The following is a 25,599-nucleotide window of genomic DNA, read 5'->3' as shown; positions in this document are numbered from 1 at the left end:
ATATATATAGCCTATAGCCCTCATTTTCAGGTGCGATAGCCCTCATTTTTTTTAATATGCACACACTGTTAAGCCATGCGGTTAATTTTTGATACACTATAAACCTTGTTGTTTAACAATATTAAAATATGAATTCATTAAATCCCATGGCTTAAAAATATGTCTGAAAGAAAAAAAAAAGAGGAATTAGGAAAATTAAGTCACAAGTAATTTTTTGATTAAATTTTTTAATTTAATTTTATGATTAAAATTAAAAGTATAAATAATTAAAAAATATAAGTCGGTTGATAATTCATAAGTTTAAATTTATTCCAAAACAGTTCGTAATCTACAAAATTAACCACAGCAATCAGACTTTTGTGGATGGGTTTAGGCGGATTTACGAATAATTTTACTATCCCTAAATTTACTAAAACAAAAAAATCCATAACTAGATATGGCCAATGGGTCGGGCCGGCATCAAAGTAAGGCCCATGCCTACTCATGCCTGTGCCATGCTTTGTCCACTATGTGTTTCGTGCCGTGTTTAATTTTTTTTTTATTTTTTAAGAACGCATACCAAGTTGTTGGTGTATTTTTTTCAAGTTTATGTAATTTTTTTAAGTTTATACTTTTATTCAAATTTAATAGAATGTAAAATTTAAAACTTAAATTCATATTCAACAATAATAAACAATAATAGTAAGTGAACGTAATATTAATTATTAAATTTGATTTTATATTATTAGAATTTTTTTAGTACTTGATAACAACAATAATAATAAATTTTTCTTAAGGGTTAACTTAATTGTTAACTTGGACTTACATAAAGTCATAAATCATAGTTCACAATGATATTAATGCATATTTATAAAATCATGATATCAAATATTTATTTAATAAATTATAAATATAAATTAGTTATAGCATTTTTTTGAAACTAAGAATTAAATGAATTTAAAATTTAATTATAAGTTATTTATAAAATTATAAAATTTTAAATTTACTTTAATTAAAAAATGAAACGTACTTATTACAGGCTTTTTCATCATGTCATTCTTAACATATTTTTAACTGTACTGTACTTTTAAGACTCACGTGCCTAAAATTATAAGCTTAACTTAACCCACGTGCGTGCCATACTGTGCTGGCTGCTCCGCTAAAACGTAATCGTGTGCCGTATTATACAAACACGTACCGTATCCGTGCCGTACGTACCATCCTGCCCATCGGCTATGTCGATGCATAACATTCATTTAGTTTTAAAATAAATTTCTGGTTGCACCACTCATGAGTTAACTAGTTCAAATCATCTTCGTTACTTTTAAAACCCTCGACTTACCCTATCTACCCTCATTAATTTTGTGTACTTCTTTTATTTCAAAAAAAAAAAAAAAAAAAAAAAAACAAAAGCAATTCGTCTATTTACTCTACTCGTTCCCCAGCGTTTAAATCTGGTATGTTTTGTCTCTAAATCTCTTTTTATTTTCCTGTTCGCTTGGTTTAATTTTTTTAAAAAAGAATTAATGTTGAAAAATTGCAGTGGCTATCTACATTCAGTTGTATAATAACAAGTTTAACGAATTGTTTCCAGCAAGGATTATTATTTAAATGAATATCTTGTGAAATAGTTTTGTTTGGTCGCTGAACAATGTGGAACTTGACATGTGCTGTTTGTTACTTAGCAGCCACAGAGTTGCTCTCCAGTTAATTGTATAGGTTTCTATTTTTGTTCTTCAGCAATAGGATATTTGGTTGTATTGTTTTTGTGAAATAGAAATAAGTTAGATTTATTTGATGTTTTTTGTAGTTTCCAACATAGAAGTAGCGTCCTGTGATATTTTTTATGACTTCTTTTAATGCAATTATGGTGCAGATAACTCATGGGATACTCGGAAGAGGATGATGATACTTTAACTCTCTATGTCTCAGATTATGAGTTTCTTGATCAAAATGAGGAGTCAATTTCATTTTCTGTTTTGCCTCTTCAATGGGATGGGTGCGATATTGTTGGTAGTTCGGAAATGCAAGTGTTCTTACACGGAAATATTGGTGATGGGCCCTGGAATTTCAATGAGCAGGTTATAGCATGGAAGTTCGAACTCTCCTATGCACAGCCTGAAATTTGGGTGCTCTCCAAACAAAACAACTGGATAATGCTACAAAGTCCAAAGAAGAGTTTTAAAAACATCGTCAGGACGATTTTGATCACGGTTCATTGGCTTTATTGCGTGAAACAGAATCCTGAGGCATCTAGGAAATACATAAGGGAGCAGATGTTGAAAGTCTTCTGGTATATGTTTCTTTGATGATTTCTGTTTCTACGACATCAATTGTGCATGATTGGCTATCTATTTTGCAGCTCCTATGAGGTTGAACCTTCTGAGAATGACCTGTTGGATCACATGCCAATAATCAGAGAAGCTGCAGAAAAGGATAAAGATTTAGCAAATTCTAAGGTTTGTGCAGCTTCTGGTGTTTTCACACCCTTAAAGACAGTATCTTAGTGTCTAAAGATATATGACCCTAGGAAAGAAGCTTAATCTTCGAATGCTTTTTTTACCTTTTTTTGTATGACTGTGAAATAAATCATGCTTAATATCATCTTGTTGTATTCTTTAGAATTTTCTTCATAAAAGATTGATAGTTTTTCATTGGATTAATGTTAATTATTTCAACATTAGAATTTTCCGTTTTGTTTGAGCATCCAAAAGTTTTTGTAAAGTTGTAACAAATGACACATACTTAAAGGAGAAATTCTGCTGCTTATTGGAATTGTTTTGTGAATAAAATTTTAAAATAAACAACAGGTAGTGTTTGGTGCAACTAATTTGTGGAAATCTAATTGCTACTATAGTTTTTAACTATCTCTATGTGTTTCCTGTTGGAATGACTGGGTTCAGTACTGTGTCTGATTATGTGGTTACACCAGAATCATCTTAGTTGATCAAGTTTACAATTTGCCTATAGCATGTAGGTATATACTGTTCTTTGTAATGGAGATTTGTCAACTTCTGTTCCATGCATAAATAGATATGAATGTATATTTAATCCTTTAGATGGAACATTGTCTTGACAATTAGTTTTTTGAACAGTTCTTGCTATCTTTTATGGCAAACCACCCCGAGACAAATACTTTCCATGAGGTTTGAGTACTCAAAACTGATTTCAATCTTGCTTGTACATTATCTCCTTTCCTTCATTAAGTTCTCTTTACAACTTGTTTTTCTTCTCATTCTTCTATTAAAGATCTGAATCTGGTTGATTACACAGGATGTTCGAACAACAGAGAAACCAAAGGTCATCGTTGATTGGAATGAAGACGAGGACAGTGAAAAAGTTGATAAAGATGAGAATTACTTTGCTGTTTGTGCTATTTGCGATGATGGTGGCGATGTTACGTTGTATGTCTTGTTTTATATTCGTTTAACATTTCTATTTGTTTCTCTTGTTTATGTTTGCCATCTTGGCATGGATATCTTCTCATTGCTTTTATTTACTTATTTATTTATTGTTTTGCGTCATACTCCCGTTATTGTGGCTAAATCAATGTAGAAGTCTCTAATTTCTAATCTTTTTCCCAATACTTTGCAAATGGTGAAATAACGATGCCTAAAAAGTGATATTTTTCACTTGCATTGTTTATCCATGAAGAGGTTATGCTAGGACCAGCTATGCTATTTTAAATAAACTTGGGTGTTGAAGTGGTTTTGCTTCAAAGAGAATCCCCACCAGATGACGAAATAGGAGAAAATTTATTTAAATGCTTGGGAAATGTGCAGAGAGGATCTAAGAATGTGCTGGTCTCAAGGAGCGCTTGAAACAAGAGTACGATAAGAAATGTGGATAGATCAGGTGGAAAAGGACATTATTCTGCAAGATGTAATAGATGCTATTGTTTTTGGTGTAGTGAGTGGTGCAATATAGATATTGCTAACTACCCGTTTGTCTTGTGCTGGAAGCTTGGTTGACTTGACTGAGTTCGCTAAGCTGGTCATTTCTTTTACCCTTTTTATCTTTATGTCTTGTTTACGATCCTACAATTAGAAGGTCGGTACTATTTGTATCTCTTTGCTTAGCCAAGAATTAACAAATTGGATAGTTTTGCTTGATCTTTTTGTTTGTTTTGGTTAATTTGTCTTGAAATGATGCAGTTGTGATGGGAGGTGCTTGAGGTCTTTTCATGCAACCATCACTGCTGGGAAAAATGCTTTATGTCAATCCCTTGGTTATACTCAAGCACAAATTGATGTATGGATCACTTTGTTTCCATATATTTAACATTCTTGTTCTTTTCTTGTTCTTTTCTGGCCTTGAACAGTTGCTCGGTATGTATGCAGGCAGTGCCAAACTTTTTGTGTCAAAATTGTCTATATCAGGAGCATCAGTGTTTTGCTTGTGGCATGTTAGGCTCTTCGGATAAATCTTCTAGTCAAGAGGTATAATTTTTTGACACTTTAAGGCCTTGACCATGTGATTTGTGTATTTTCCTTTTCTTTGTAGAGCATAAAAAAACTTCCTATGTTGGACTGATATCAAAGTTATGCATTGAGAATTTGGGTTCAACTCTGTTACTGAAAAATTTCTGATAGTTCACATGATCTGTCTAAAACCTGAAATTATTTAAATTTTTTATTCATATTTGAATCTCGAGTGTGCTGGGGACTACAACCTTGACATCTAAAAGATCCATGCTATATGAAACTTGTAGGTCTTTACATGCTAGGTGGGGGGGGTTTACATATGTGCTTGCTTTGTACCTTGTCGATTGATATTGATCAGGATATAGCAGTTTTTGTTAAGTTGAAAGAATGATCAGCTTGGGATGATTGCAAAGTGCAGAGCGAATGATGCTATACCCACAATGCAAGAGCTGCCACGATGTTACAGAATATGGTTTTCTCATCAATCATATTGGCCACTCAATTTTTATCTTTACCACCTGCTTAGCTCATGGTCCATCATTTATTTTGTAGTCTCTATTGGTTATTTCACTTGCATGTCTATATCCATTTCAGTTATAACCCATGTAATCTCAACTCATCCTCTTGATATCACATATTGGATGTCTTCTTAAAATAAAACCCATGTTGCAACTTTTGTTCTTTATGTCTTCAAGGTCTTCCCCTGTGTTTCTGCTACATGCGGCCAGTTCTATCATCCAGAATGTGTCTCAAAGCTGCTTCACCCTGATAATGAATCTCTAGCAGAAGAACTTCGAGAAAGAATTGCTGCAGGAGAATCATTTACCTGTCCTGTCCATAAATGTTTTTTTGCCAGCAAAGTGAAGATATGAATGTTGAAGACTTGCAGTTGGCCATTTGTAGACGTTGCCCTAAGGCTTACCACCGAAAATGCTTACCCAGGTATGTCCTTGTTTTCACATCATATATGTGTATACAGCTTTTCACGAAGTTCCATCTGCAAAGAATCTGATTTTATTTCATGAGTAGAAGTTCTGAAAGCTGCTTTGGTTTTCTGTTCAGGGAGATTACATTTAGTGATGCTGATGAAAACAATTTTCAAAGGGCTTGGGTGGATCTTCTGCCAAATAATCGGATTCTAATATATTGCTTGTAATTGGTCATTTAAGTATTATTTTTATTCTAATAACTGTTCTTTTACCCATATGTTATCCATCAGACACCTAATGGTTGCTAAACACATTAACCAGGGAGCATAAGATCATTAGTGAACTTAAGACCCCAGCTAGGGACCACTTAAAGTTTCCTGGTGTTGAAGGAAAAAGAAAGAAAGAGGATTTGGGGCTGCTATTGACTGAAGAGAAGGATGTGGCTTCGAAGAGAAATATTGTTTCTGAAAGTTTTGTTGCAGATAAAACTGTAGTGAAGAAGCTGAAATTGGCAGAGGTGTATAGCGGAGCCGATGTTGGTATGTCTAATTCAGAGATCAAGAAAAGATGGCCTAGACAAGACGTGCATTCCCTCAAGAAACCAAATATTACTGACACAGGGAGAAAGTCTTTGAAAGATATAGCTGACAAAAGCAAGCCATCACCAAGAAAGGATAGCACATTGTTGAAGTCCAGATCATTTGTAGTTAAGCCTGGGCATAGGAATATTGATGGCAGTAAAATGAAGAATTCCATTTCTGATAGGCGTAGGATGAAAAAAGTGAACATTTCACAACCTTCAGTCGATGCAGAAATGGAAAAGGAGTAAGTTTCTTTTCTTATGGAGGGTACAAATGCAAATATTTATTTCGTTTTTCCTTTAGAGTTAACAAAAATTCTCATGGTCATTTTGTAATATTTGGCTTTTTTTCCCCCTATGTACAGACTTTTGGCTTTAATTAAAGATTCCACCTCATCTTTTAATGAGGAAGAGTTCATGAAGAGCCATATAGTTCCAATTACACATGCACATCACTCAAAACATTTATTGGAGAAATCTATTACCTTAGGATTAGTGGAGGGTTCTGTGAAGGTAAATTTAAATAATTAAACATCAAATGTGCTGCTTTTGATACTTATTGCCTGATAACTAGCTATTTCTTTCAACATGTTTGCAGGCCGTTCGAGCAGCTTTGGAGATGTTAGATGGAGGATGTGATATTGAGGATGCTAAAGCGGTTTGTCCACCAGAAATTCTGTGTCAAATTTTTCAGTGGAAGGTTTGATCCTCCACAACCCCACCACCCCCCTGCCCCCACAAATTTAGAGATATTAATAGTAGAACTTTTACTTTGTGTAGTATTTTGCTTCTTAGCTATTATTTTACTTGCAATTTTAAATGGTTGAGTTTCGGTGGGTATCTTCCATACAGTCATGTTAGCTTTGATATGATCTTATGGAAGACTACTTCTTGGTTTTCAGTGATGAAGTATCTGTGGGAAAGAAGTATAAGCTAGTAAGAAGTGACTCTTATTGTTTGTGCATTATAATTGATTTCCCTCTTCAAGTGAACTAATATATATTGGCATGTTTGAATCTCGTAATTTTAGCACCTCTTGCATAATATCTTGTTTCTACATTTTTTTAGCCTTATCATTATTAAGCACAAGTGTTCATAATCAAATTACAAAAATTTTAAGTTTTGAATGTGTGGATTCCTTCTCAGTCATGTTCAAGTACATTGTTCCATACCTATGGATCTCATTAAAATTATTATTGAAAAAGAAAAATCTACATAGCCTAAACTTACAGGGAAGGCAGATATTAAGGAGAATTTACCTAAATAATTTGTAATTGAAGCTAAAGGGCAACCTGCTATTTATATGTGTGAAACATTTGCATCAGATGATATTTCTGAAATCTTTCAAAATTCCAACAAGTTTGCTCTATATATTAGGTCAATCTTGGTGTTTTTCTTTTTCTTTTTCTTTTTTTTTGAAATGAAAAGAAAAGAAAATAGACACTATTTGAAGGTTGCAGCAAGATTGTTTCTCGTGAGACAAAATGATGAATCTCAACTGCATTTCAGTGTACGCAATTGCATAACAATATAGCTTCCCATTTTGTCTTTTGTACTGGCAAGTTGACAAGGCTATGTTTTTCTTTTGGTCTAATTTAAATTTGATGTACTGAGAAACCAATTTTAACATGTTTATTATGGCTAAAGATTTTACAGTAGATTTTAAAGCAATGACTAGGGTACTTGAATATGAAAGCTGATTACTTTCTCACATTCTGTAGAGGAAGCTTGATGTTTATCTTGCACCTTTCCTCCATGGTATGCGCTATACTTCTTTCGGTCGCCATTTCACCAAAGTAGAGAAGCTTAAGGAGGTAATGATATTTGTTTATTTTTCAGTTGTCCTGTATTGAGAATTGTCTTCATTGATAGAATCTCTTCATGGTTGAAGCTTTTCCTTTTGACAAGCATCACTATGAGGATCACATCTGCTGTCTGTTAGTCAGCTCAAAAGCTAGAAATGTCACCTTTGGGTCATAACTATAATCAGGAAATGATATGCCACTGGTAGAGGTGTGAGGCCTGACTGGAGCACACCATTGCATGGAAATTAGATCAGATGTCATACAATTGTATCTTATTATTTCTTATAGTTCCAAGTTTTGATAGCTTAATTTCTTGTAGTCTTTTGAGAATCCTATTGAGGTTCTGCTTGAGAATCTTGTGGGAGGGAATCCAAAATAGTCAAAACATCTCATAAAGAAAATAGAGTTTGAGCAATTGGATGCTTCTTCAAAGCACTATGACTAATGATTGATATATGATATAACTATGTTGTTGTTCAACTCTTTACATGCTTCAGTAGCATAACGCTGTTTGTTTAATTCTACAGATCGTTGATAGGCTCCATTGGTATGTCCGAAGCGGAGACACAGTAAGAATTTATATGCCCTATTTGTATATTTAGATTTGTTATATTGTTCTGTTGTTTCTGGTTACCTAATTGTGTCATTTCCTCAATCGATGTCTTATTATTATCCGGTGAAACATTCTGTCATAGTTTTTTTTTTTTTTAATCCTTTATTATTATTATTATTATTATTATTATTAATTTTTTTTTTTTTGGGTTGGTTATTGGTCTCTTTAGGTGTGAAGTTTAATAGTTCAAAAGACATGGCCCTTTCTTCATTGCCCCTTACATCTGCCATTAATCATTTCAAATCTTGTTTTGCATACTCAATTGAAGCAGTAAGAAGCTAATATGCCTACAATCGCTTCATGACTTCCTCATGCATTTTTATCCTAAAAGGAAGATTGAAATCAAAGTGTGATTAGGCATTTCTGAAATAGGGTTCAGGTAGTTGGAGTTAGAAAGCAATTCACCTTTTGATTCTGGCTGTTAAGACAATGGTCCATTAGAATTTTGAATAGGTTGCAAATAAGATTTCCTGAACATTGGAATCGTTGTGTTAAGACTATCCCCAAGTCCTTGGATTGTTCAACAAGATCATGTAGTTGAGACTTTGGAGTGCTTTTTGCTCGTCCTATTTTGCGAATGATAATGTTGCCTTCTTACTCACACTAGATTTCCTCTTGAACAGATTGTTGACTTCTGCAGTGGTGCTAATGATTTCAGCTGTATGATGAAAGTAAAACTTGAACAAATGGGAAAGTCATGCTCATTCAGAAATTATGATCTTATCCAACCCAAGGTAGTTGGATACTCGCTTGATATATGTTGTTACCCTGTGTTGTTGATTTTGGATCTGCAAACTCTGTTCAATTTGTTAAATTTAATTTAATTTTTTTCCCTGAATCAGTATAAAGGTTTAGTTTGAGATAGGAAAATATAGAAGACAGAATTGTTCATATTCCCCAAATGGTACGAGTCCCTTTGTTGAGGGTTGAGATCATTTCATTATTTGAACTCCTTTCGCAAGAGATTGTTACTTCGCTTCATGTTGAGATAGGTTATTTCTGTCAAAGTGCAATTGCTGATCTAATTCTTGATCACCATCTTGATTTACCTCTTTTCTGCATAAAACCCAAAAGGTCGGCTATGACTTATAGTTGAAATGTACTTCTGCTCAACAAGGTAATCATGATGATAATGACCCCCTGTAACCTCTGAAATATCATAAGTTTCCCGTAGTCATTTTCGTATTTCCTTCTTTTTGGGTGCCTTATTGATCCTTTTGATGCAGAATGATTTCAGTTTCGAGAAGAGAGATTGGATGACTGTCAGACCAGAAGAATTGCCTGATGGTTCTCAACTTGTAAGAGATGAGAAAAAGACTTGGCAAGATGTTTAAAGATTTTAACTAGTGCATATTCTAATGTTCTTTTTCTTAATTGTTTGGCTATGTAGATCATGGGGCTGAATCCCCCCTTTGGGGTTAAAGCATCTCTTGCTAACAAGTTCATTAGCCAGGCTCTGAAGTTTAAACCTAAGCTTATCGTTCTTATCGTTCCACAAGAAACCAGAAGGTAATTACTTGTCTTATCTCCAATATAAGACTTATATTTGCTCTCTTTCACTGCGGGTTCTGCATTTGTTTGCTTCTTTACCAGACTTGATCAAAAAGCTTCGTATAATTTAATTTGGGAGGATAATGAAGTTCTCTCTGGCAAGGTATTTTATCATTCACCACCTTCTTGAATCTAATTAGATTATCAAGACGATGATTCTGTTGAGTGACTTACTTGTAATATTTTATTTACTTTTTAAGTCATTTTACCTACCGGGGTCACTGGACGTGCATGACAATCAGTTGGAGCAATGGAATTGCAAACCACCACCACTCTATCTTTGGAGTCGTGCAGATTGGACAGCTAGTCACAAGAAAATAGCATTAGGGCGTGGCCATATAACTGTGGAAGAATAGAGGCATTGAGAGTAAAAAGAATGTACAAAATGTTCTGGTGCCACAGTTTATCTCTAAAACTTAGATGTAATTATTTTTGTAAGGAAGTGATCAGGTGCCTGTAGTTGTGCATCTTATGGTGCTCTATCTTTAAAAAAAATATTATGGAGTTTGCCCTTCACATCCTTTTGTGTCTTCAATGTGGCTAAATCGTAGTCAATTTGTACGTTTTTTGGAGCCTCATCATTATTAAGCACAAATGTTCGTAATCAAATTACCGAAGTTTTAAGTTTTGAATGTGCAGATTCTTTTTCAGTCACGTTCAAGTGCACTGTTCCTTAGCTATGGATCTCATCAAAATTATTACTACAGAAGAAAAATCTACTTAACCTTCACTTACAGGGATGGTTACTTATGTATAAAACATTACCATTAGATGATATATGATCCTGTAAATTCCACTAAGCGTGCTCTATATATTAGGTTAATCTTAGGTTTTTTTAAAATATATATATTAGCTTAATTACCAAAGGTATTCAAATAATTCTCTTTATTATTTTATATATTATGGTATTATATCAAACAGGATTTTACAGTTTTTAAAATTTGAAAACAGTTTTCAAATTTTATATCTAACAAGTTTTTAAATGTTAAAAGTGCCAAAAGTACAACTCAAATTATTTTAATTAGCACTCCTTTATTATCCTCCTGAAATCCCTCTTCTAAATAAACCCCATTAAAGATACAAAAATATCTCATTGTTTCTATTGACACTTTAATTACATAAACTATTGTACAAATTTATCTTTTACAAACTGATGTAGCATTAATTTATTGGTTGAATGAAAATACAAAGAGTAATAATATAGTCACAAACTCTTGTACAAATTTATTTTGTACAAATTGATGTGCCATGATAAAATTAGTTGAATTAAATATCTCTTGACTCACATGATTTAGTTATATTATTTTATATTTTTATTCAACCAATGAATTAATATCACATCAGTTTGTATAAGAGTTTGTGGCTGTATCATCACTCAAATACGAAATAACAAAAATAAATCATGTGAGACAAGAGATATTTAATTTAACCAATTTTATTATGCCACATTAATTTATACAAGATAAATTTATATAAGAGTTTGTGGCTGTACGATTACTCATAACTTTTTACTTATAGCCTATGCCAGATTGGTTTCGTATTGATAGATTTAATGGTTTGGTTAAAGGGTCTTCAAGAATGAAACCCATTTACCTGGTTTGTTGAACACAATGGTGGATCAGTGGCAGGCACTAATGGTTTTTCGAAGTTGTGGGATTGAATTCTCAAGTTATAATAATTTTAAATTGTTTTCTGGATAAATTTAATGCGCAATAATTCATATTTTATTGGCTAGATTAATAAAATATAATACATTTTTAGTTGATTAAAATGTACGCTCGTTGAATTGTAAATAAATTATTTATTCATGTTTATATTAATGCAGTGACATCTTACTCAATATATGTAGGTTGGTGTAGATGATGTCATTTATGAGGTGCAAAAAGCTTAAAGCAAGAGCAAATAATTCAACAGTTCGAGGCAATCAAATGCTAAGAAGCAAAGTGAAGGGTCATTTCATATCTGAAACCAAGGTTAAAAACCTCAAAGGGCAATACAATGATGCAGGTAGTGCCCTGATTCAACTGCATATAGATTGTATCGGTTTATAATTTACATTTACTAGCTACCCCATACCGAAAATCAACAGACATTTCTCTTCACTATGGGTCTTCCAAATTTTGCAAAGAGGAACAAATTTAAGACGGAAACAAAAGAAGACGTCCATTTAATATCCCATTCTCCAGAGGGGCAACATGCCCCTACTTGGATATCTGACACATTCCTAGGTTTTGATCCAAAGATGCTATTTGTCATCCATTTTAAGGGAGTTCAGTCTTCTCAACCTCTGATCAAGTTCTGCCATGACTGCTGGTTCTTGCTTTTTCCTTTGCTTTGATATTGTGTTGGTTGTCATTGAGCCAATTTTATCGAATGCAACCTGCCAATTTTCATTAACAATGATACATATTGAAAACTTTGTGGTCACCCCAGAAACAATAAAAGTAACTAAACGAGGATGAGGAAAGGATATAGTCAACATGCTATTGTGGTGCATGGCCGGCCAGAACATGAAAAAAAAAATTCATCTACATAGCTTTTAACTTGTGTAAATAAGCTTGTTTTATTCTGTTCATGTTAGCAACCTCAGTTTGTTTTATTCTGTTAATGTTAGCAACCTGAACTACTACAATTGTTGTTAATCCTGGTTACTAGCCCTCAAAATATTGTAATGAAGTAAGAGGGATTGATAATGCTTTTTCTCTTCTGATTTACCCTGAATGATCTCGCACTCATAGATTCAAAAGACAGAAAAGTAGAAGAGAGGAAGATTTTGCCTAACCGTCAATAATTCATCAGGATCAAAAAGGTGATGGGTGGTTCTCTGTAAAATGTTAATTACATCACCAACATGATGGGTTACAAGCAACTCGTCTTCCCTCATCTGCAATAATTAGCTTCAATTCAATACATTATTGTCTGAGATAATGGATATTTTTGAGTAAGGGGCATTCAGTAAGCTTACAAACTTGATTTAGGCAAACTTAAGTATAGTCAAGAGTTTAATGTCAGAAGAAACCGCACCTTAAAGATAGCCAACGCTACATGAAATAGAACCTTTGCTCCTTCGTAGAATAGGACATCCCACACTCGCAGAGTTGTCTGAAAATTGGTGCAAGCAAAGGACAGATTTCTCAGTAACAGTACAACCTCCAGCTAATTCAGTGTATTTGGTACAAGCAATTGAGATAAAGACCAAATGATAGGTAATCAGAATTTGTCTCACCTCTGAAGGCAAACTTTTAGAAAAGAGGCATAAGAACCACTCAGTGGCAACAAGGGATACATCAAAGTCCAATGCTTCCAAATGAGAGGCAATCCTGCGTTTTTCTTCTGATTTTTTAATAGATACCAACAAATTAAACATAAATATCAAGAAATTCTTCATAAACGAGTGCATACCTAGGGCACTGTTTAACAAGCAAATCTTTGAAAACCCTTTGCTCAACGTGGCATCCTGATAAATTATTTGTGTAGCAGTCATTAACTAAGACATTCTCTAGAAGGACAGCAAGCATCCAAAAGGCATCTTCCTCTGTTTTCATCACAAGCAACAACAATGCTGCAACATAATTCAAGCCCTGCACAATAATATTTCAACTCTGAGCTATGAAAATTGGCTTATTTATGAGGAGTTAAAGATCACTTGTACTTTAGAAAATAGTCACGAAGTGAGATAATGTGCTTTAGAAATTGATCACTCAGCATAAGGGGTGCAATTAATGATGCAGTTGGAAAACTTTGGCAAAACAATAATTATCACTGGGGAACAAGTAAAGCATGCTATAATTCAGGGCACATGATCATAGTGACTCTGTCTACCATATCAATCATATTCTACGAAAGCTATGATATCTGGTACCCAACAATCACAGGAGCAAGATGTCCTGTGGATACAATATGGTTCAACCAGCAATAAGACTGGCAATAAGATGGAACAAACTGCAACTTCAGATAAGTTAAACTTGTAAACAAGTATCACAGCCATTTAGCAGAATCGTGGAACAGAACTTATGCTGCCACTGCCCCCAAATGTTAATTCTAAAGTCAGGGGGCTAGAATTTATAGTTACAAATTCAAGCTGCAAACTTACAGACACAAAACATGAATGAGTATCTTAATAAGGTAAGGCAGTGCAATAAAATTATGACTGTTATTGATAAGTTAGAAAGAAAAATGTATAAGCTGGTGAGATATTTTTCATCTATGAGTGTCATTTAATCTAGAGCTGAGGGCAAATGAACACACCTGACAGTAGCCAACATCAGAATCACGGAAAGAATACCCAACAAGAACACGCCTGAGAGTGGCATGACCATCAGGAGTATCCAGCCACGGGTGACCTGGGAAGGTCCGCGGTAGATCCTACACACATACAGAAAGAAGAAAAGCAAAAGTAAGGAGCAATTATGATGGCGATACAACCAATATCTCTTGGGAAAAAAAAAAGAAAAAATAAACTTAGAATACGAAAAAAAAACAGAAATTAACCCACTTTAAAAGAAGACACAACAATAAAGAGAAAGCAAGGACTACTAAGTCTCCCACTCACCCTTAAAAAATCGTCCTCCATAACATAACTTTCTCAATTGTGATGCTCATATATCATAATGCTACAGATGACAATTCTGCAAGCTGTTTTAGAATCACGACTCTCTGAAGCTAAAAAATCTACAAATCTTAAGACACTAAAAGTTTCTCCCTTCCCAATTGAACTAGTTCAGATCAAAGCTGAGCAGTGGCACGCCTAACACACAGGTCATTTAGTGACTTTGTATTTATACAATAAGAATATGGATAGATAACGATGGTCATGCTTGAAATAAGAGAGGAGAGATCAAGGTGAAGGTCTACGTCTACGTTCACTTCCTAAAAAAGCATGGTGCTGTAACCAAAATATGAACATCACATTTTGGTATCAATAATTCAATGTTTGTGATCTAATGTCCTCAAAAGCCCAGATGATAGAATTTGTAACAACTAAACAAGAACACGAATCCTGAACCATTTGGTGCCTATAATTCATCCCACGAAACATATTCTTCAAAATTACAATAGCAAATAATGCTTTGGACCTCTCTTATCCAAAGAACATAGAAAAACAACCAATCATTTCCAAAACAAATTCATAATGCAAACCACATATCTTCCAAAATAAAGCGAACCTCAGAATTGTTCATATACAGAATCATTTGCAAAGGAAATCATTGAAAGGCACTCACATGATCAATCTGCTTGGTAGCAGGCGTGACCTTCCCTTCAACAGCCTTTGTCAAATCATTGTAATAACTCTCAGGCACCGTCGACTTCTTTTTGGCTGCACCCGAAAGCGAAAACCAAACCTTAGGCCTAAGCACAGGAGGAATTCCCTTCCTTATAAGCTTCTTCAATGTTATAGCATTAGCCAAAGATGACAACTTTAGTGATGATTTGAGGGCAATCCCTTCAGATATTGAAGCAATCTGAGGCTGCAAATACCAATTAGCACCTTTGCTGGCCTCTAAAGCCCACCAAACACGCCCTTGTTCTCTCACTTTCTCTCTCACCTCATTTAGCACATTAACATCATCAACATTGCCTTCAACAGTGAACCCATAAAGGTCTTGAAATTTGACTGTGATGTTTGCTCTTCGTGCATGAATGCTTGGTCTCAAGAATGGAATTTGGGCTTGCAATTCTAAGGCCCAATCCCTTTTGCCTTGTGTACCATACATTTCTCCTCCTTTTTGTGATGGATCAAGAGAAAGAGATTGGTTCTTGATTGCAAAGATCAAGAAGGTATAGTCAAAATTAGGAAACTTTACAGTCTTGAAACCATGAAATGGTCAATTCATGCAGCCCTTAATTTTAAAAGTGAAACAAAGAGAGAGACTTCAAATGGGTATTTCAAAATTTGGATGCAGAGGAGTTACAAACAAGGTACATTTCAAAAAGCTTTGCATTTCTTATATGGACACCAAAGTGCCATTAAAAGTTGGATTTTTCACTATACTGATATTAAAAAATAAAAAAGAGACAATTATTCAATTAAATTAAAAACTTTTCATTTCCAAGAAGGTTGTTTGAGGATGAAATGGATTTTTATTGAAAACAACAGAAACGCAGAAAAGAAAAGGAAATTTTTTATTAAAAAAGAGGGGAGAGAAAACAAAAGCAAAAGCCCAGAAAAAAATCTTCCTGCTATGCTAATCCAGAAAATAAAATAGAAGAAGCAAGGAAGAGTAAAATAAGAGGTTCAAAGTATTGAAAAAGGCCCGAATTTTGAGGGAGAATTCAAGCAAGGACACAGCGGAAAAATAGGTGGCTATGGCTAGAGATAGCTTCCTCTCTTGTGACTTGTGAGGAATATTTGATAAACCTGATCGGGGACTAGATTGAAAGTAACTTAGATTTTTTCGGGGTTAATTTGAAAATAGCTCAAAGTATTTGCAGTAAGAATATATTTGGAACGTTTTATTTTAGAAATTTTGGAATAGCATTCAGAAAGAGACGTTGATGTTGGCATAGGATTAGGACCTGTTGCTGTTGGTAAAAATATATTTTTGAATGACTAAGTTACCCTTATAATGGAAATGTGATCGTTTTGTGACTTTCAATATTTGCCTTTCACATTTTTTTTTTAATATTACATAAATGAAAATTAAACCAATCAACCCTAGTAATATTGATATATGCAATTTTTGAACCTGAAATTTTTATACCAAACCATCCCTAAAATATCTTACAAACTGAAGTTAGTAGTACCTACATTTCAACTTAAAATTTAACTGCGATTTTTGAATGCTATTGTAAAAAATACTATTTATATTCAAATACACTAAAAGCATTTCTGAGCTCCTTTAAAAATAATTTCATAAAAATAATTTTTATATAAATTATCTGATTAAATGATCTAATCATAAACACTTTCCTCTAACGTCATAATCATATTGCTTATCTCTTGAAATATTTGGTCTTGCTTTGTAAGCATAGAAAATAATTTTTCACATTATGAGTTAAAATAAATAACTATAAACTCTTTTCATGATGGATTAATAGATATACGTAAGTAAATAATGATAGATATATTTTAAGAAAGTGTTACTTTATATGATAAAATATATGTATAACATAGAAATATTTCAATTTAGAATACTATACTTTGTTAATATTTGAGAAATCATTAAATCGTATAATTTAATAATATATTGACCATGAAAATTTTTAAATCACATAATTTAATATAATAATATTATACTATTAAGTCATATAATTTAATAATTTTTTAAATTTTAATAAAGTATAAGATCTTAAAGTGGATTAGCACTAATATTCCAAAAGTAATGAATCAGTGCAATTCTGACTTTGGAGGCTAATTTCGTCATTCTAAAAGATTCAGACGCGTTTTGGCTCTATAGAGAGAGAGAGAGAGAGAGAGAGCGGCAATGGCATAAAAAATAACAGTAAACTAAATTGGATGGCACAGCAGACTGGCCCGCAGCATGATTGCCTTAAGTTGTAGCGAGCTGGCGCGTGTGGGGCCTCCTCGTCCCAGTGGGCCTCCCACTCTGATCGCGCGAATGGTATCACGTGGGAGCATCTTGAGATCCCACGTGTCAGGTGTCTGTCTTCTTACTGCCCATAACAAAGACAAGAGAAGCGTTAGAGGTTTCCACACGTGTGCCGCTACTGCAGCGTTTCAAAGAAACACTGTTCGTCTATTGTCGTTCATCTCGCAATTCTTCATTTTAATCGTTTGTAATTTTATTCACAAATCACAAAGCCACAAAGTGACACAAATATGTGTAATGTTTTTTTTATTATGGGCCGGCTTGCATAACAAGAAAATGGGCCGGTCAAAGTGTGGGCCCCATAGAGAGAAACCAATTTGTTTATATAAAAAAATCTTTTCCTGGATTTGTAGATCACTTACTTAAAATAGTCTAGATTTTTTTATATGAAAAATAATAATGTTTCTCATATAAAGTTGTACCAAAATTAAATCCAAAAAAAAAAAAAAAAGTTGGACCAAAATGACGCCACATTTTTTATAGTTGTCGTGTGTGAAGTGATTGTTGACTTCTATATTTATTATTAATGGAATTATTTAAGTGAAAATAACCTTATTTTTTATATAATAACGACCTAAGTATCATGTCAATTACTCTAAACGTTAGCAGTAATCTTATTAATTGTTTAAGAATAAGTTAAGATTGAGGATTTTTTTTTATTTCTTAAATATTGATTTTACATCTTTTATTAATCAAATTGCAAACATTTGAGTTTATATAATTCACTTGTAACTGATAAATCTTTTATTCAAATTCTTACTCTCTAGTATCAGTATTATTATAATAACATTTTGTATTTTAATTGATGTAATAATCACGCAAGTGTAATTTTTCATACATAAATCACCATACGAGAATAAATTAATTTTGTAAGTAATCACTTCATCCATTATTTTTTATTTTCGCCCTTCCTTTCTTTTGAGTAATCTATAAGTTAATCACTATATAGATGTGGACAAATGTATTAGCTAGTTAAGTATGTGCAAATGATAATGCTATTCAAAGATATAATTGATACATCTTCTTATATATATGGACCTATTTTCATCATTTGGGTCTTGAGAAGATATTAGATATTTTATACGAAAAATAATTGTATTGAGAACATTGGATAAAAATTGATTAAGTAGGTCCCCTCACTCTGGAATACTGAAGTAGCTAGTTGCAGGTTCCACTGTCTTCATAAGCTTGGTGGGTCTCATGCATGACACTTCATGTATATGCTGTCTTCTTAAGAAAACGATATATTGAAAATGAACAAAAAAAAAAAAAAAAAAAGGAAAGGTAATTGCAATGATTTATATTAATTAATTAGGGATACTTGATCCCATGATTTAGATTAATTATCATTTCACATTGATGATTTTTAATAAATTAATTTATTTAATCATCTAATGGAGTTTGTTGCTTGAAAGGAACGTATGTCGAGTGTTCAAACTGAGCAGCTATGAGCCTACGACCAAATCTAGTCTTGGGACAAGGTTTGCTTCAAAAGAAACGTGCTTGAAGAGTTCAAAGAGTTTTTATAATCTTAAAGGCTTGTTAAGATGAATTTGAGAGAACCTTTATATTGTTATGGGTTAATTTTGGTTTACTCCTCTAAGAAATGACAATCTAAATTACTATAAACCTCAACTTACCACTCATTTTTATTAATTAAGAAAATAAAAAATTTCACCAATTTTAATGAGTAAATTGATGTTTACAAATGTGAGAGAAGTGGTTGGAACCCCGCAGACGCATTGCAGATGTTTAATTTAAATTTCTTTCCTTAGAGTTTCAGAGCTTGAGTGAAGGCAGTTTTTCTCTCAGGATAGGAGTTGGGCATCCCTCGAATATTTGAAAAGATTAAAAAATCTGAGCGGTGCCATTTCAGAATTGATGTAAACTAGTTTCAATAATTTGTATGATGTAAATATCATGAGTAATAGTTCTCCTAAAAAAAATTTTGATGTTTACAAAAATTTGAATAGTATTTTAAAGATTGTCTAAGGTAATCCAAAATTTACTTGTTTGTTCATTAGAATACTTTAACATAGAATGAATTTTTTATTTATCTTATCTTATTTTATTTTATTTAATCTTTTACTTCTAGATATTAGATAAAAATGAAAAATAAAATTTATAAACCCCTAAAATACATTTAAATTTTTTTATTAAAAAATATTTAAAATATGAAAAAAAAACACATCTACGATAGTATGTCATTCGCAAAGTATAATTCAATAATTAAATTCTGCCGGTATAAATTGGTTTTAGAGGTTTCGAGATAAGTTCATGCTAGAAGCAATTCTAAACTTTTTCGTGACAGAAAAAATCACAATGACATGAGAGGAAGACTAGTAACTTAAGGTCCAAGATCCTTTGATTGAAGGGCCCCTTCAAACTCAATGGAAATTCATCCTTGTCCCTTTAATAGTACAATATAACTTTTCCCCCCCATGGTGGTGCCATCAACAAATCTTTAGCATGAAGACTTGACCATCCCTTGGGAAATTCGTAGAGCAAAATTGAAATAATAATATTATTCCCATTATTGTATTGAGTTCATGAAGTTAGCCCTATAAACTATATATATGACACATAAAATACATATATTTCCACATATGTATTTATTATATATATTTTTAGAGATAAGAATTCGGTACTGAATGAGCTACTAATGACCCCATTTTTTATTTCAGTATTGAAAATTTCTTGAATGCATAAATGTTAAACATAATTTTGAACGAATTTGACTAATAGCGGATGTGCAATGGCTATGACCAAATTAATTAATTTGTCAGCAACGTCTCTTAGAAAATTTCGTTATCTTATTCGTAAGTCATAAACCTAACGTGAGCAAGTGTATGCCAGCGGCACATAAGTTTGAATAAATTGGTTTTGACATAGCTAATGAATCACATATAGTTGATTTATTTATTTTTCTGTAGGCTACGTGAACTCATGACCCCGCGACCCTAGCTACAGCTCATTTGAGTTGTAGGAAGCATGCTTTTTGAATTAATTAAATTAATAGCAAAGACATGCATGCATGCTTGTTAAAATTTTGTTGGTCAAAAGCAAATCAAAGTTGTTCAACCGCTCAAAAACCATTAAAGTTTCATTGTCTTCAAATAAGAAATGTTTACATTTACTGACCTAAAATTATGGATGATTAATGTAATCAATCCCGTTATTTTCATTAGAAACGTTTAATGATTGACTGATTGTGGTCGAGTCGTGAGCAAAAGTTTGTAATGGGCGCATGCTTAGATTTATTTTAGTGTAAAGAAGTTAGCAGTTATTGGAAGAGTCGTGGTAGCTTGCCGCATGTTCTCTAGATTCAATTGTACATTGCTTGTCTTCTCAATAATTATGTGATGAAATTAAAAAAAATGGAGCTCGAGTCTCTTCTCTGATATCATGTGCATATATTTTATTGCCCATATTTTAATCCTTACTTGTAATAAAAATTTATAATGAATTAACTTGTCTAATTATTTACTATAGTAGAATTAGTAAATCATTCAAAGGAGACTTGAGACTTGGAGCATGTTTGTTCTTCTGAGTTTTGCGTCTTTTGACCTTAATATAATCTAATCTAATGCTTGAGTTACTTTTCTCAAATGGCGTTGCTAATGATGTGGGCAAATTGCACATTCAGGCCTCGCCCATGCTTTGATAAGTCCAATAAGCTTTTACCCGTATTCAAAATTTCAAATGGGTTGTTTTATTTTATTATCGTACCTCATATTATTCTAAACGCACCCCGATCACCCACTTAATTAATCTATTTAAAAGCGCGATGGCTGAAACTCAGAATCAGGAAAAAAAAATAAAATTGGCTGTCAACAAAAGAAATCCCGTTGAAATGGGGATTAACAATAATAAAAAATAAATAAATACAAGTTGCAGAGTGGGGTTATACGAATAAGTTTTAATTGAGCATATGTGTTAAAACAATTTTATATTATTTTTGAAGATGGAGCTACTTGATAATTTGAAATTACTAAATTACTCATTAAATTTATTTATTAAATAAACTTATTTTTAAATTTTTAAATTTTAAATTCTACTTAACAAACTCATCAAAACATCTAATAAACTCTTACTGAACCCAACTATTATAATAATAATAATATATTTTTACTGATTAAACCAATTAAATTCATTTAAAAAACCCTTAGTAAATGCTTAGCTTTATTAGATTGAAAACTAAACAGAAATAAATTAAAAATACTCTTAACTATATATTTTGGCGCAAAAATTCTAAGTGTAGCGAGCAAAGGCCAAACCAAAACGGCTAGAGCAGCTAATAATGGTAAAAGTGAGAGCCCTTCGTCATGGTACCACTACTTAATTTTGGGAAAAAGTCTGCAGTAGTTCCTTCATTTCACCTTTGTTTTCTCCGGGGAGGTTTAATTTTGATGAGAAGCTAGCGCCTAGGGTACTAAATAAAAAATATTAGTTTAGGGTTTAAGAAAAATAACATAAAGTTGAATGTAAACATGTCTTTAAAAGAGTAAAAATTCTTTTTTTTTTTTAGTATAACTACATTTTAGTGTCAAGATTTAAAAATTATTTTTAAAGTGAGTACAATAAATAATTTGATAAATTCAAATAACCGTATTAAAATAGGATTAATAAAGGAAATGAGTTTTAAGAGATATTTGGAGGAGCGTTTTTTTTTCTTAATCCTATTTTAATCATTTTGTCTTAATCAAATAATAGGATCAATTTGATGAGTCCCACTCTTGAAATGAATGAACAAGCCAAAGTGGAATGAACTGGACTCATACTTCAACTAATTCATGGGTATATTTAGGCATCCATTTCCAATGGCCACCATCCTCCACAGAGAAGAAATGTTGATTCACGTGTGAAGGGGATATTTTATATGTGTAAATGTCATACATATATATATAAATATGAACAAGTTGGATAAAGAAATTAATTTGATTAAGCAATATTATTCTTTAGATTTATTAGAAGTACTAAATTCCGAGGCAGACTTGTCGTTGAAGATTAATTCGATGTCCCCTTCCATTTCCCCATAATAATCAAATGTATTGGAGGAAGCTAGCGAGCTCACCTAGAATTTTAGGTAACTATAAGTCATTCATAACTCATAAGTAAACCCAAAGCCTTTAAACAAATTAATTACTAATTAGCAAGAAGAGTCAAACAAACAAACAAGTTACCCTCGGGCGTAATGCTAGCCGTATACTTTTCAAAGTTTCTTCCTTCCGACACGCCCTACCGAAAACAATTACTAGCGTGTGTGTATATATATATATTCCCAATACTTAATTATCACGATGCATTTATTATTATCACAATAGATATTTTAAAAATGAACCTCCTTCCACACACACACAAAAGATATATATAATATGAAGGAGAAATATCGATTAATAAATAAATGTATGAGTGAAAATATCACTTTTCATCAAGATTCATCATTAAGGCTTTTTCACTAATATACAAGTAATCAAATACGCAGTATGGGAACGTAGATAATTTATGATATAAAAAATAATAATTAGTTGTGCTTTGAGAATGATTGATGTTTGCATATTTCATTTGGGTTCTTTTTGTTTTTAATACTTTCTTTAAAAAAATTGGGTCATTTTGATTTTATATTTGTAATTAAATAATTGTCATTTGGGTTCAGAATAAAAAGTTTTAATTAGACACACCTAATTATAAATTATTTATTTGAAATTATTTTGCACAGTGCCGTATTATACACATAAAATTATGTACATACGGTATATATCCTTCAGGTAAAGACACATGTTGGGCAAATAGAGGAAAAAAAAACGAAATTTAGATTAAGGACAAAATAATGTGTCAAAATAACAATTTTGATGCATGTCAATATCAAGGGTTAGGTGAAGGCTCCCCTTCACTCTTTTATACATAAATCAAAAGAGAATTACCACAACACAATTTAGAGAAACCATATATAATTAAAGCATATATCGGTTGATAATCAATATTTTTGTGAACCTACATCTGATTGAGAAAAGAACCGAAAAAGAACAAATAAGAAAAACAAAAGAGTTGTTTTTCTGCATTTCAGTCATTTTTATAATTTGACTAATTACTGTTTAGACTTTTAATTATGCAACCAAAAAGTATGATGCTGATGAAATGTACCAAATGTTTTTATAATTGGAATTTGATTTTAACTCTGTACCAACCAAATTATACACGCACCTTGTATTGACAACATGAGCCAATTTGCCAAAATAGACAAAAAAAAAAAAGAAAAAAATAGGATGCTTTTTGTTATTATTATTATTATTATTAAATTTCTTAGAACGTGTTCATCATAGCAGAGAGGCCTTATACGATCAATTATGCAAAATTTGAGTTATCTTTGAAAGCGCTTAATTTCAATTAAAAAAAAGGATGAATAAATTAATAAACATAGAATGAACTTTGTGATTCTATGATTTAATTTGGCGATCTAATTAAAAGTACCTCCATCATCTTATTTCTTTGCTATTTAATCTCTTTCCTTAACATTCTTTAAACATTCTACATACACTTTTCGTAAACTATTTCCCTCTACTTCCCCCCTCCGGAAAAAAAGAAAAAGAAAAACAAAGACAAGAAGAAGAACATAAGAAGATCAAATAATGCCTGGCTTTCCCATGTACGCCGTTGCCGTCCGGTGAATATTGTTTCACCTGAAACAAGACTTCTCTTTGCAAATCGTATATCATCAACTCCATAAATACATATAACAATAAACATAGTAATGGTGCTTCAAAAAGCTCACCCAAGATCATATTTCTTCTTCTTCTTCTTCTTTTTCTTCTTCTTTATCATCCTAAAAACAAAAGAAAAATGAAACCCAAGAAAGCAAAATGAAAAAGAAAAAAAAACGCTTTTGGAAATGTTCAAAGATTCAATGGAAAATTAAGAGATGAAGTCATGAGGATCATTATAATAAGGGTTGTGAGAGAGAGAAGATGACGAGTCTCTTGCTAATGTTTTGTTTTCAAATTATAAAAGTGGGCCAAGAACAGGCCATTTTGTTTCGCACGTTGGGTTGCTTCTCTTTGTCTTCCCACTTTTTAATTCATTAATTAAATTAAATGACTTTCTGTGTGTTTCGATTTCTTTTCAACAAACCTGGCCTTGATTTCGGGAAACATCAATTTAAATTTCCAAGTTAATGATTCGAGGAAGCTTTGAGTATTTTGTTTTCTCATTAATTATTATTGTTATTTTAAAGAAATTAATGTGACGCCTGTCTGATGGTTTGATGATATAAATTGATGTTGATCTAATCTTTTTCTTCGATTTAAGAGCAGAAATTATGGCAATGTTCAACAGTTTTCTCGTTTGGAATGGTTTATTGACAAGATCAAAAAGTTTGGTTGATTTTATGCTAGCTGTTTGGACGATGGTGATGCTCTCGTCAATTAATTAGGTTATAGTTTTTTTTTTTTCAATGTAAGCATAAAAATCAGATCAAAACTAAATCCTTGTTCAAAATAAATCAATAGTAATTTAACTTTTTCCCTGGAAATTGGTGGTCAAACAAGCCATCAATTTGTCAATTTCTGCCGATAAATGATTTTTGTTGTTACTTCTTGAAGTCTTTGAAGGGGTTGGAGCTGTGGCCCGCAACATTTTCTGAAATATCTTTCGCTCAAAATTAAGAATATACAAGTGTTATGTCTTGTTGCAAAAAGTGTTCCGGGAAAGAAGACGTTATTTTAACAATTTTTAGTTTCATTAATGTTTGTTAAAACAAAAAATGCCATTTCATTAAGTTGTCGAATGAATAAAAATATTCCTACAAAGTCAATCCTCAATAGACTTCAAATATTTCAACATTTTGCTTTTACAATGAAAATATTACTTTAGTCTATAAACATTTCTTTTGCCTAAAACAATTTTCAAGTACGTCATGATTCTCTATTACTATATGCGAGCTACTACCAATTAGTTAATTACTATAGACATGTATAATTTATGCATAAGGTTATGCTCCTCATTAATTTTTCAAATTAAGATCTTCGTTTTTTGTTATTGTTGCCCTCATACGTTTGAACTTGTTATTGATTCAATTTTTTTTTTTTAATTAATTAACAAGTTGTATTTACACTGGAAAAGTGTAGTTCGGAGGAGACCACCAATGACCTTTTTTTTTTTTTTCCCCCCCC

The 25,599-nt window shown here is 32.4% G+C and overlaps 2 protein-coding genes across 2 annotated transcripts; one reads left to right on the top strand and one right to left on the bottom strand.

Annotated features, from left to right (window-relative positions):
• The first annotated feature begins 1,676 nt into the window (after positions 1 to 1,676).
• Positions 1,677 to 10,465, top strand: LOC18051362 (protein ENHANCED DOWNY MILDEW 2). The gene is given in 20 exon segments (XM_024191322.1): positions 1,677 to 1,698; positions 1,856 to 2,272; positions 2,342 to 2,438; positions 3,075 to 3,125; positions 3,253 to 3,383; positions 4,134 to 4,230; positions 4,320 to 4,418; positions 5,099 to 5,246; positions 5,249 to 5,345; positions 5,466 to 5,555; positions 5,654 to 6,157; positions 6,278 to 6,425; positions 6,511 to 6,612; positions 7,634 to 7,726; positions 8,245 to 8,286; positions 8,954 to 9,064; positions 9,557 to 9,628; positions 9,721 to 9,839; positions 9,924 to 9,984; positions 10,082 to 10,465. Coding segments are annotated over 19 exon segments (2,628 nt in total). The 5' UTR covers positions 1,677 to 1,698; positions 1,856 to 1,862; the 3' UTR covers positions 10,238 to 10,465.
• A 1,348-nt stretch (positions 10,466 to 11,813) lies between these two features.
• On the bottom strand, positions 11,814 to 16,293 carry LOC18051361 (growth hormone-regulated TBC protein 1). Its single transcript, XM_006447637.2, has 7 exons — positions 15,104 to 16,293; positions 14,130 to 14,246; positions 13,284 to 13,462; positions 13,108 to 13,201; positions 12,906 to 12,983; positions 12,664 to 12,765; positions 11,814 to 12,261 (listed from the first exon to the last, which is right to left on the bottom strand). Exons 1-7 carry the CDS (start codon positions 15,593 to 15,595, stop codon positions 12,127 to 12,129), a joined length of 1,197 nt encoding a protein of 398 aa, XP_006447700.1. The 5' UTR covers positions 15,596 to 16,293; the 3' UTR covers positions 11,814 to 12,126.
• Positions 16,294 to 25,599: the final 9,306 nt, after the last annotated feature.

Source organism: Citrus clementina, unplaced genomic scaffold (genome assembly GCF_000493195.1).
Source record: "Citrus clementina cultivar Clemenules unplaced genomic scaffold, Citrus_clementina_v1.0 scaffold_2, whole genome shotgun sequence".
Classification (NCBI taxonomy): domain Eukaryota; kingdom Viridiplantae; phylum Streptophyta; class Magnoliopsida; order Sapindales; family Rutaceae; genus Citrus; species Citrus x clementina.
This window is presented reverse-complemented; position numbering and strand designations above follow the sequence as displayed.

Excerpts from the sequence above, each read along its gene's own strand:
- LOC18051361 (XM_006447637.2), bottom strand. The coding sequence starts at position 15,595 with ATGTATGGTACACAAGGCAAAAGGGATTGGGCCTTAGAATTGCAAGCC. Across the intron at positions 14,247-15,103 it reads CTACCAAGCAGATTGATCAT|GATCTACCGCGGACCTTCCC; the intron begins GTGAGTGCCTTT and ends GTATGTGTGTAG. Across the intron at positions 13,202-13,283 it reads CTTGTTAAACAGTGCCCTAG|GATTGCCTCTCATTTGGAAG; the intron begins GTATGCACTCGT and ends AGAAAAACGCAG.